Source organism: Podarcis bocagei, assembly GCF_964188305.1.
Source record: "Podarcis bocagei genome assembly, chromosome: 3".
NCBI lineage: Eukaryota > Metazoa > Chordata > Lepidosauria > Squamata > Lacertidae > Podarcis > Podarcis bocagei.
Window position 1 is genome coordinate 53,367,403 of NC_138127.1, and position 12,811 is coordinate 53,380,213.

The 12,811-nt window shown below is 42.7% G+C and overlaps 1 protein-coding gene across 2 annotated transcripts in view; it reads left to right on the forward strand.

Annotated features, from left to right (window-relative positions):
* Positions 1–708: 708 nt before the first annotated feature.
* LOC308583359 (VIP peptides-like) overlaps positions 709–12,811 on the forward strand; it is a 42,031-nt gene continuing 29,928 nt past the window's right edge. Inside the window, exons 1-2 of one of the 2 annotated variants that reach the window (XM_081187238.1) lie at positions 712–891; positions 7,619–10,149. In XM_081187238.1, the coding sequence (XP_081043364.1) occupies positions 723–891; positions 7,619–8,151 (702 nt within the window). In that variant the 5' untranslated portion in view covers positions 712–722 and the 3' untranslated portion in view covers positions 8,152–10,149. Of the gene's footprint in view, positions 892–7,618; positions 10,150–12,811 lie in introns of those variants that run through there. The other variant, XM_081187239.1, reaches the window with a different exon arrangement.

Sequence of the window (12,811 nt, forward strand, 5' to 3'; positions counted from 1 at the left end):
TAAAGCAGAGCAAAATTAGTAGTGCCCAAGGTCTAAAAAGGACTGGATGTGGTTTTTTAAACAAACAAACAAACAAACAAACAAACAAACAAACAGAACATACTGAGGCAAAGTGAGCTGCCAAAATGATCAGGGCATAGGCATCAGGTGAACCTCTCTGGGGAGAGCATCCCACAACTGGAACGGCACCACCAAAATGGCACCCATTCACATCACCTCATTTGGTGATGGTGCCCAGAGAAAGGGCCTCTGAAGATTATCTGTGGGTCCAGGATGGAATATATGGGAGGACACTATCTTTGGAGCTTTAATGGTTAGTACCAGCAGTTTGTTCTGGGCTGAGAAACAACAGAACACCTTTCTGAAAAGTGCAACACCACACCAAGTTTAGAGATGTCCAGTCATGAATTCCTAATGTACAAACAAGTTGCCCATGTGTGTGCTTTTGAATAGTTAGGAATGCAGAGTGAGGCTCTCTGTGCACAGAAATGCTGGAAAAGGAAAAGTAACTCTCCTCTTTATTTTAGGGATGAGCTTGATCCAATAACAAGCAGAACTCAGGGGGATGAAGTATTGTTCTTGAATTATTCACTGCCTAGCCGAGGAAATGACGAGAAGGAAATCGTCCCCCTGTCTCAGGAACCATGTGGCAATCTAAGATAAGGCAAACAGTTGCTAATTTGAGTATAAAAGCAGGAAATGTGATACACTGATTTCCTTTTATGCAAACAGAACAATCTGAGGGAATATGTAAGGACGTTCTTTTCCAAGTCAACTTTCTAATATACACCAAGTGTTCCACTGTGGATATTTTCATTATTTTGACAATTTTGAATACCATGGATGCCAACAACACCAGTCCTGACAACTTATTGCCGAGTAATTTCTGGGGTAAGTACATATCATTATGTGACTTATAATTATTTTCATTTTTATATTCTCTCTGAATTCTGTCTCTGTGATACAATTATGTTGTCCATTAGATGATCTCTTTCTAACGTGTTAATTATACACTTTTGTTATAATATTTTACAGTATATTTTAAAACAGGCATATCTGCAAACATGGTAAACCCTAATATTTTGCTATCCCATTTTCCCTGTCAAGTTTCATTGAATGCGTTCAACATTTTAACAACCATGAGAAAAACTATACGCTTTTTATTATTGTTTTGCTTTCTGAGGAAAGAATCAGCTAGTTATTAAGAAAACTTTGTTGAGAGGTTTGACTAAGGATTTTTGATCATTACAACGCTAAGTTCAGAATTACTACCAGCCCTGGTTACATTTTTCAATACTATAAAGAAGTTATGTGTGTGTGTGTGTGTGTGTGTGTGTGTGTGTGTGTGTGTGCTTGCTTGCTTGGTTTTCTAGACTGGGGCATGTTTTTCCACATTCCTGGGCTTACTGGCATCCTCATTACTATTATTCTACTAGATCAACATAGAACATTCATTTCTTTTTCAAACCCCAGGATATGGAAAAAGCACAGCCCCTCCCCTGTGGCAATAGCATCAGGCATTCCAGCTACTTTAGCATGAACTGTGAAACAGGAACAGCCTGCCCTGTTTTCCCTTGACATAAGTCTATTTAAGTGTCAAGTGAGATGATGTCAAGAAACATGGGCAGTGTGCTTCCACCATAAACTGTTAAATGATGCTCCCATCCCACAGAGACATTTGTTTGGGGCCCTTATCTTTGTGAAGTTCTCACTTCTCTGGTGGCTGCCTCCTTGAGGATAGTGCTTCCCTCATGCAGATTCTCCTTCGTTTTGGGAGAGGAGCCCCCGATCCCCAGCATCACATATCCTTCAGGGATCTGGACAGGCCGGATTTAGATTTGATGAAGCCCTAAGTTACTGAAGTTAATGGGGCCCTTTATATGTCCAGCTGTCCTTTGTCAACAACAAATTGCAGCTGGTGTTTTGTGTTAAATATATGCTATATGGCAGTCATGTCCAACCAGTCAATCACGATTTACGGGTCAATCACAGGGTGTCTGTGGTCGATCGTAGTCAATCTGGTGATCCTGATCGATCCCCCCCCCCCAAAATCTCCTCAAAGAAAGCTCAACAACTTTGGTCAATCCAATGGGTAGATCGCTGCCATTATTTTTAAAGTGAGAGAAGATCGTAGTCTCTTGGGAGCTGGACATGCCTCCTTTATGGAAATTTATGGACCTAATAGGTATCTAAAGCCATTTGCACGCTGTCAGGCGCTGGTTGCTCGTGAGTAACCAGGCAGGACTCCTTCCTGTCTTTTCAGGTTTTATTGGTGCAAACTATTTACAGTGTAGAACCACAAAGTTCATGTCCGTCTTAGTCACTTGCAGATTCTGCGAGTGGCCCCTTCCGGCTTCTCCCCCAACATAAGAACTTAGATACCCCAAATCTCTGCCTCCCCTCCTTATGTTTCACTCCTCTGTGCAGGCTAGGTGATGGAAACGGCATGTCTGCTTCCTGGATAGCTAGGCTAGGTGAGGCGCTTGGGCTCTCAGTAGCATCTTCGAGCCCTCCCCTCGCTTGGTTGCCCCCTTCCCCCCCTGCTCCACTGGAGGTGTGGCTTTCCCCACCGTTGAACAAGGCGCTGCTCCTCAGAAGTGTCAGAAGCTCTCTGTAGCCCCCTGGCTCCCTCCTGTGTTCCCTGACACACATGCAGAATGTAGGCGGCCTATACAGTGGTACCTTGGTTTACATCCATAATCCGTTCTGGAGGTCCGTTTGTAAACCAAAACAGGTTGTAACCCAAGACACGCTTTCTTTCACCAGTGGGGCCTCCAAAAAAAAAAGGGGGGGGAAGGGTTGTAATCCAAGAAAAAAAAAAGGTTGCAAACTGGGACACACACTTCCGGAATTGACGTGTTTGTAATCCAAAATGTATGCAAACTAAGACATATGCAAACCAAGATACCACTGTACATAGAAATGAGCAAACCAGTGATATTTAAGGGAGCAGGCTAGCAGGCAGGGATATTTACATCATAGGAGCCTACACAACACAAAACACTGTTGCTGTATGTAGGTTTTATTTTATTTGTTTTTTATCGTATATTTTAGAAATGTACATCATTTTTTTTCTTTTAATTTTTTTGGGGCCCCCCAAGAGAGTGGGGCCCTAAGCTAAAGCTTGCTTAGCTTATACGTAAACCCAGCACTGGATCTGGAGCAGTTTGAGAATTACTGTCCTAAAGGCATGGGAGTTTTGAGATCAGAGGTATCAACAGCAACTGTGATTATCCTAGGTTCGAGGAGAAACATGGATTCAGTCAGTATGATACCCAGGGAGGCATAGAGCCCAAACTTTTAGAGAGTTGGACTAGGACCTGGGAGACAAGGCTTCAAATCCTCACTTGGTCATGAAGTCCACTGGGTGTTTGCAGAGATGGATTTAGGGGAGCTCAACTAGTTTGCCTGCACTGGGCACTGAGTCAAGAGGGGAATGCCACAACAAGAAAAGGAAGGTGAGAGGCAGGGGTGGGGAACTAATTTGGGCATTGCACAGGGAATCACTGAAATTTGAAAGCCCCAAGTCCTTCACTGGTGTATGCACTTCTCTCTATTCTGCAGTCAGGATATTCTGGACTAGGGTAGAGGCTTGTTGGAAGTAGAGCCACATACCCTTTCTGGAAACACTTTGGAAAATACCATGAGGGACTCTCTGCTGAGGGTCTGTAGGGAAGGAGGCAATCTTGCAGATATTTGGGACCTAAGTCAGTTTTTGGGCTTGAGCTAACCCTTAATTTCCCTGGGAACAAAACATGCATCTGGGACCTTTAAAGAGGGATGAACCCAGTAACGGAGTGATAGAGTCCAGAGCAATTTACCCACCTGAACAATTAGGAGTTTTGTCAATTTCTAAAGGGTAAAGTATAGGGACGTGGGTGGTGCTGTGGGTTAAACCACAGAGCCTAGGACTTGCCGATCAGAAGGTCAGCGGTTCAAATCCCCGTGATGGGGTGAGCTCCCATTGCTCGGTCCCTGCTCCTGCCCACCTAGCAGTTTGAAAGCAAGTCAAAGTGCAAGTAGATAAATAGGTACCGCTCCGGCAGGAAGATAAATGGCGTTTCCGTGCACTGCTTTGGTTTGCCAGAAGCGGCTTAGTCATGCTGGCCACATGACCCGGAAGCTGTACGCCGGCTCCCTCGGCCAATAAAGCGAGATGAGCGCCGCAACCCCAGAGTCAGTTATGCCTGGACCTAATGGTTAGGGGTCCCTTTACCTTTACCTTTAAAGGGTAAAGTAGTTACCCATTATTTTTATTTTTGGTGACAAAAGTAGCAGTCAAAATGCAGTGGGAGGAATACTGTGCCATATTCATTATACTAATAAAAGAAATCCACCCGGCATTCACATTGCTGCTGAAACCAGCATATTGTAAATGTGCTGGAAATATTTGTTCACATATGGCAGGAAAAGGAAGTTGGAGTTCAATGTATAATGTTAAAATAAACAAATGCACAGCCTTTCTTCTCAGCTACATCTTTCCCAGTCACAAAGCCAAAGTTTTGTTGACCAAATTTTTAATGCATTCTGCAAATGTTACAGGATATTTTGCTGATTGCAATGTCTGCTGAATTTCCGTTTTTTGTAAGGAACACCTGAAGCAACTTGGCTCCACATCAGGCATCAGGCTTGCCAACTTTGCAAAAGCCATGCTGATTGGTGGGTAACCAACAACTACAGGAAACTGAAATGTCCACCTCATATAATTTTGAATATGAACAAAAGTCATAAATCAAGCCCCACCTAGGTCTGGGTGATGTTATTGTCCCCTCTTACTGTCTAATTGCCTTCTGGAATCGTAATTATTATTATTATCTGCTATATTGCATATGATCACTTATTCTTTATGGGGGGGATAAGAAAGGGTAACATTACAGAAATGGCTTATGACCACTTCAGTACTATAGAAACATCGGTAATACATGACATAATTAGCTTATTTTAAAAATAATTCTGCTGTAATGATTCAGGTTTCAAATGGTTAAGTGCCTTATTTTGAGTATCTACTGAAACTCTAAGAAAGTAGCTTTTCATCTCTGACAATTTCAGTAACAGCTGTTTACTGACAACATTTATCTTAAACTTCTTCCATCATGGAGCTCAATGTGTTTTTTCTTGTACAGTTGTGGTAGAAGTGTTTTCAAGTGCTATGAATATTCAATTATGCTTGTGATTTCGCATGTAGCGGGGAAAGAGGGATGCCATGTTTATGGCTGATCCAGACCATATTCCCAGAATGCACTGGGCTAGCTGTAGTGTAGTCCAACCCAGGAATTACAGGAGGAAGACAAGGGGAAAAGCAAGTTCAGGGAACAAGATTACCATTCTGCATCTGCACGTAACTGTTAAGCAGGCAAGTGAGGAACTGTAAAATAAGCCTGCGCATTTAGTCAACAGCCTGAGGAGTTCAGGATCTCAGACATTCCCCTGAATTGTCAGACCTTGACCTGCTTAGCTTCAGCAGGGTGGCTGCACGAGCCCTTAGACCCAGCGGCGGGGCAAGCCTCCCATAGGGGCAGTGTGGGGTGCACCGTGGGGCCTCCAGAGTCTGCCTGCCTCCTCCCACTCAGTTGCCCTATAGCTGGAGGGGAGGCAGCGGGCGGACCGTTTGGGCAGCGCGGAGCCTGTGCGCGCCCAAGCCACCATGTCTCTCCCAGAAGAGACGTGTGGCTTGGGTGTGCTGCAGGCCCTGCAGTGAGTGCTGCCCGGCATTTTGTCACCTCCCTCAGTGGTGACACCCAGGTCAGACCGCACCCACTACACACCCCTTCCTCCTCCGCCCCTGCTTAGACCGTGTCCTGGGACCTAACATGTCTTTCTGTGCCTGACACCATAGCAGAGCAGCAAAATATATTATAGTCAGTTTCTTGTACCTTTAATACTTTTTTAGGACGGGGGAATGTAGCTTGCCACGTTACAGAGCCGCAGCAACATAAGAAGAAGGAGAGAGTACCTTCTGAAACTTCCCCATGGGAGTTGAAATGATTGGAGCATTGCCATCAACTGTGGTCCCAAAACAGGCAGTACTTATCTGGCCAGCCAGTTTTTGTGGCTCTGAGAGCAGCGTGGTGTGCGGGAATCACAGGGCAAGTTTTTAATGGCAACAATTAGCATCAGCTAATATCAAGCTGTTGCTGAAAGGCACAGGAAAGAAACTGGTCACAAAGACTTTTCCTGGTGCAAAGTTGACATTTGGTAGTAATGATTGTGGGGGATTACCATGGGGAAGTATATTTTGGAAATAATACATATCACCTTCCTACAACAGCTGTAAACCGAACTGGCCAAATATTTCTAAAGAAATATATCAACACATACACATCCAAGCCTAGATATGAAAAAGAAATGAGCAGAAATTCAAATATACCCAGAAGAACCAAAGAGAAATTTACAGTCAGAGTCATAAATGCCTTCTTTATTGAGATTGCCAATTTGGTTTCAACAGTTTTTGTAGCTACTTTCACAAGGAAACCTTGTGAAATGAATTGCTATGTAAGAGTGGTCATGTAAGGGTTCAAAATCCTACTAAATGTGTTAAATTTCTGGTAATACCCCCCCCCCCTTATTCTCTTTTTAATGGCTGTGTGGACTGGCAGGGGTGGGGGAGTGTTGGGCTGTCAAACTGATATATTCATTTATGTAGTTTTCCAGCAGAGGGCAATATACTTACACTATATGGATATATTGATCATTCTAAGGAAAAATTGCAGAGTCTGTTGTTGTTGTTATAAAAAGATGCAACAATATTATTTTGGTTTTATTTTCTGCAACAGATGGCTAGCTTACTCTCTGCCACACTCTCTGATCTAGAGATGTGTGAAATCGCACTCCTGATAAATTTTGCCACACTTATTCACATGATTTAGCTTTCCTGGAAATTCTTCACATCAAAGGCAAAATTTATTTACCTCAACTGTTAACTGAAGGCATGTTTTAAATGGCAATATTGTTCTTCTAACTGAAGGGCTTGTTCAGCAGAACAGTCTACTTTCTTATGGAGTACAAACTTGATGTGTGTGGGGAATGCCACTGTGCAATTGGACACATTCTCAAAGGGAGGACTGATTTTTATTTATTTCATATTTTATGTATTTCATACAATTTATTTACCACTTGATTACAGAAAAAGCCACAAAGCATTTTTTTATTGCTTTAAAAAAAGATTAACCTTTACAAAACAAATGAAGGCAAATTTTCTACTTAAACAAGGACAGAGATACATTCAAAATAATATAGTTTGTGAATACAGAAGTTTGTGAACACACTGACCTTATTTTCTTAATTGATAAATAATGTGAAAACTGACCACTAAAGTTATGCAAAATTGAAGTGATAAATCTTGTACTCTGTTTGGTCTATCTCAGTCAGCAGTCTTGAACACACTTCAAAAGTCCATTTGATTTTGGACTTACAGCTCAGTCAACATGCTTAGGATTGCATTGTATATGAGAAGTACAAGCTCCATTGATGCACAAAATAAAGCTTTTATCCTCCCACACATTTTAGTAGAGTTGTTGTATTTTTTTTCATTGGAATAGATGGCCCTCAGGGTCCGTTCCAACTCTACAATTATATGATTCCCTGAAATATTCACCCCATTTTACTTCTTTTGTTTTAGATCATATGATAATAGCATTTTCCGTTTCTATGGTCATTGGACTTGTGATCGGAGGTGTAATCTGGGCATTGCTGGCTTGCCTGTCTGGTCGCAGAGCCAGTGCCCATATTTCCCAGTGGAGCACCTCATCCTCTAGCCGGCGTCCCAGAGCTTCTCGTGGATCTTCTGCCAGCAGGCCAGGATTTTATCGCAACAGCAGCTGCGAACGCCGCAGTAACCTCAGCTTGGCCAGCCTGACCTTCCAAAGGCAAGCTTCCTTGGAGCAGGCCAACTCCTTCCCAAGGAAATCAAGCTTCCGAGCCTCAACGTTTCATCCCTTCCTGCAGAGCCCCCCGCTTCCTGTAGAAACGGAGAGTCAGCTGATTACGTTGGTACCAGCCACCACCACCACCACCACACTTACTGGGACCACCACCAACAGCCTATCTCGTCCCGAGTTCCACTGGTCCAATAATAGTCTTCGTGTCTCCAACTCAACACAAACACCACCTCCTGCTTACGACTCTATCATAAAGGCTTTCCCAGACTCTTGACTCCAATTCTTGGGGATGTATGTATATAGAAAGAATCTCAGTTGTATGATTTTCTGTGGGCTCTATGAAGACACCTATGAAGTCTACCATTGCAAGGACCTGCAGTGCGGAGACCCAAGTGATAATTCTGTGCCCCTCTATGATAGGCATTTGCTGGAGTGAAACCCTGATGTCTCTTTCGGCGACAAAGGCCTCTCTTGTGCTATTATTCACAATGGTATGCAACATCACTGTGTGTTTATATTTGCATTGTAACCGTTGCCTTTAGTTTAGATGCAGACTTCATCTAGTCTAACAAATTGACTCATTTCTGAAGACACAGAATGTAAAAATAGTTATCTTTGTGAATATCCTCCAGTTAACCTTAAACACAGTGATGAAACTGCTGTTTTTATTTAGGTTTTCTTTTCTTTTTTCTTTTCTTTTCTTTTCTTTTCTTTTCTTTTCTTTTCTTTGTCAAAGCATTTTCCTCTGGGCATTTTGATATACAAAGTAAGTAAATAAATCCTACCACTTGTTCATCAGTTGGCCATAAAGGTAAAGGGACCCCTGACCATTAGGTCCAGTCGTGACCGACTCTGGGGTTGTGGCGCTCATCTTGCTTTATTGGCTGAGGGAGCCGGTGTACAGTTTCCGGGTCATGTGGCCAGCAGTTGGCCATAGTGCCATGTGATTACAAGATTTACATGATTTTTAAAAATAGATGTAAATAGCTTAGTATTCGTATTGTATTTCTGTGGGCTAAGATCCTCGATTTATGTTTTAAGATCTTTCTAATTGGAACCATTTTCTGATTAAGGCTGCTAGCTTCACATGCTTTCTTAGGAGTAAGTCTCACTGAATTCAGAAAGCTAAACATCAGGGTAGATATAAGAAAAATCTCCTAGAGAAGGGGTTCCCAAACTGTGGTCTGCAAGCTTCATTCAGGTGCTCTGTGGTCTCTGCAGAACCCTTCCAATTTGAGTTCTATTGAATTCTATGGAATTCAAAATGTGATAGAGTAAAATGCAATATCAGAAATAAAAGAAACAATCAAAACACAACCAAAAATTGTACAGCACATTACATTTGCGACAACAGGCAGGGAAATATAATTCCCAACCATTTCCAAGTGGTCCATGGGAGTGGGGGTGGGGAATGGGAACCACTGCCCTAAAGCTAAAAAAAAAAAATATGTGTGCAACAATGTCAATGTTAACCCCAGGATGAGGGGATTCCTGAGTCAATCCCTCCAATAAGCCTCCTAAGCATGAAATAAAAGAGTTGGGCAAAGGAGAAGTATATGTCAGTCATGCTTCTGCTTTCCCTATGATGAGTCTTGGTGCTTTTATTGGGATGTTGCCATCAAATCACATAATGTTAAATTTTGAGCTGGTTTCAATGCATTCCAATGCTTGCAGGCTGTCAAAGTTTTCAGTTTGGCAATAATCATGCCTTGGATTAACCTCATTGTCTATGATACTGCCACTGATATTATTAGTGTACTTACTGTTATTATTAGTGTACCTAGAAATATATCACAGCAATGAAAAATCCCTGAGCCTTTAATTCTGCTTCCATTGCCTGCTGAGATCAATACAATTGCTGTTCAGAAGAGAATAAGATTTCCTCCAGAATGCATAGCTAAGTTGTTCAGTCTGTGTTTTCGATGATAATGGAAAAGCTCTTTAAATAAATGGGTTTTTTGTTTTTTTAGTATTTACTTCTGGAAATGTTGCAAATGATCTGTATATAGCTTATATAAGGTATTATCCCATGTATAGCATTAGTTTTCATAAGGAATTTATGAGACTTCATTATGTACTGTGTTTTCCTGCTATAATTTACACAGGATGCACAAAGGAATGTTTTGTGTGCTCAGGTCAGGGAAGCTGAAATATGAATCCTGTGGTTTGTGGTCAGTTGCTTGATGGTATATATTTAAAGACTAGACAAATCTCTTTTTTATCGGCATGTTGGAAATGTTGGGATTTAAATAAAGTCATAAATATTGCTCTATGTTATATTTTTGGTTATTTTAAGAAATATTCCAATTTATACCTGAAATGAGTTTTCCCCTTACTGAATGCCATCAGATTTGTACCCTTGAAAATCTGGCTACAACAAAGCACTGATTCTTTATTTATGCTGTAGTTGAGAACTTGGAGAACGATAAAGAAAATTCCCCAGCAGGACCTCTTTTCTGCTCTTTAGCACCATTGATACTGACAAGCTATTTGTGCAAATTCCCTTGATTAATTCTTCTCCTCCTTGGCAGGAAGGCCCTATGGCAAGTGAGCTACCTGTTCCCATCCCTACCTGTCTCTGTTTCTTTTGACTTGTTAGGAGGGAAGAGACTGCTCTTATTTTTTATTATTTAATACATGTTAAGCTGTAGAAAGAACAGACTTGGTACCCACAGGGATTCACCAGGGGGCGGGGTGTGTGTGCTCTAAGTAAAGAGCCCTCCCTGAGGTTTCTGCATAAAGTAATTTCTCTTTCCCCTCAACTTCTGTCCCTAGAAGGTGTGCTCTTTGGGCTCGGAAAAAGTTTTCTGTTGTTTTCTACTTTCTGCATGCTTCACTTTTAAAGTACAGTGGTACCTTGGTACTCAAATGACTTGGCTCCCGAGAAAACCGGCTCCTGAATGCCACAAACCCAGAAGTGAGTGTTCCGGTTTGTGAACATTTTTCGGAAGCCGAACATCCAGCACGGCTTCCGCACCTTCCGATTGAGTGCAGGAAGCTCCTGCAGCCAATCGGAAGCAGTGCCTTGGTTTTCGAACCATTTTGAGAGTCGAACAGACTCCTGGAACGGATTAAGTTTGAGAACCAAGGTACCACTGTATCTCTTCCCTCCAAATCTGTTCTGCTCCCCTGGCTACTTTATCCCTTCTACTTTCTCTTCCACTTTATAGTATGCCAAGGAGGAATAGGGCCCCCCTCCACAGATGTGAAGCTGCATGGAGATGTGGGTCAGCTGTGTCAAGCCTCTGGCAAGTTCCAATTGCAGCTAGCTGTGTACAATCTTCCCAACTACAAGGAGAGGCATTATAGCCTATTTAAATTACAGCAAGTATAACTAAATTTGCACAAGTATGTATAAATGGAGGGACGCGGGTGGCGCTGTGGGTTAAACCACAGAGCCTAGGACTTGCTGATCGAAAGGTCGGCGGTTCAAATCCCCACGGCGGGGTGAGCTCCTGTCGTTCGGTCCCAGCTCCTGCCCACCTAGCAGTTCGAAAGCACCCCTAAGTGCAAGTAGATAAATAGGGACTGCTTTATAGCGGGAAGGTAAACGGCGTTTCTGTGTGCGGCGCTGGTGCTGGCTCGCCAGATTCAGCTTCGTCATGCTGGCCACATGACCTGGAAGTGTCTTTGGACAGCTCCAGCTCCCGGCCTCTTGAGCGAGATGAGTGTGCAACCCTAGAGTTGGTCACGACTGGCCCTGACAGGCAGGGGTACCCTTACCTTTACCTTTATGTATAAATTAACATTTGCATATTTCTGGCAAATCCATGTCATAGTTTATGGGGGTGTATTTTCCCTTTCTTAGTGAGGGTCTTTCCCACAAAATTATTAGGGTTTCAATAGAAGCAGGTACAGTGGTACCTCGGGTTACATATGCTTCAGGTTACATACGCTTCAGGTTACAGACTCCGCTAACCCAGAAATAGTGCTTCAGGTTAAGAACTTTGCTTCAGGATGAGAATAGAAATCGTGCTCCGGTGGCGCGGCAGCATCAGTAGGCCCCCATTAGCTAAAGTGGTGCTTCAGGTTAAGAATAGTTTCAGGTTAAGTACGGACCTCCGGAACAAATTAAGTACTTAACCCGAGGTACCACTGTATAGGGAACTCCCCGTAGGGCCTCTGGAAATGAACTAGATTCAGTCTCTGGGGTGGACCATCCTAATTGTTCCCCCAGGTCTGCAGTGAGGAAACACCTCACCACATCTAATCCAACCCCTTTTCACACCCTTGGCACAAAGGACTTCTTAACCTATGTACTGAATTCTAACAGCTTATTTTAAAAGCTGGATGGTGTTTTGGGGGGCCCCTTTGGGGCCTGGAAGCAAAGGCAAAGATTTTCTTTTTTAAAAAAAGGAAGGAAAGAGTGATGCAATAATTTTCTTCTGAACTTTGCAATCTAGGGATTTTAAAATAATACAGCACTGATGAAATACAGTACATAACTTCCAGACATACATACATAATCAGGCACAATGGCTGCTTATATTTCTATTGGTAGCACTTTATTTCAATTACTTTAAAGCCACAATAGCAAAGTGCTTATTTCTCCATGCACGCATAGACACTGTTCAGGGACAGTAGCGTTCCTTTATCTCCTTATAGGAGCAGTCAGTGGTACAGCACTCTTCTCCAATGCTCCCAGAAACACCTCCTGCAGGAGAATGGGAGATCTATATTTAAAATATAGTATTCTGTATGAAAGCTGAAATCACTCTCTCGTACATGCATCTTTCAAGCCTTATGTACATTTGGCCAGAACTATGGGGCTTCCTTCAAGTAGAGAAGTAGTCCTTCTCAAGCCTACTAGTCAACGCTAGCAGGACTTGACCCTATCATTCCTATTTTCCTTGCCTTACAAGTCAACATACGGGGGGTGCAGAGCAAGTGACCAATAAGCCAGGTTTCGGACATATGCAGGATGCCATCCTTAA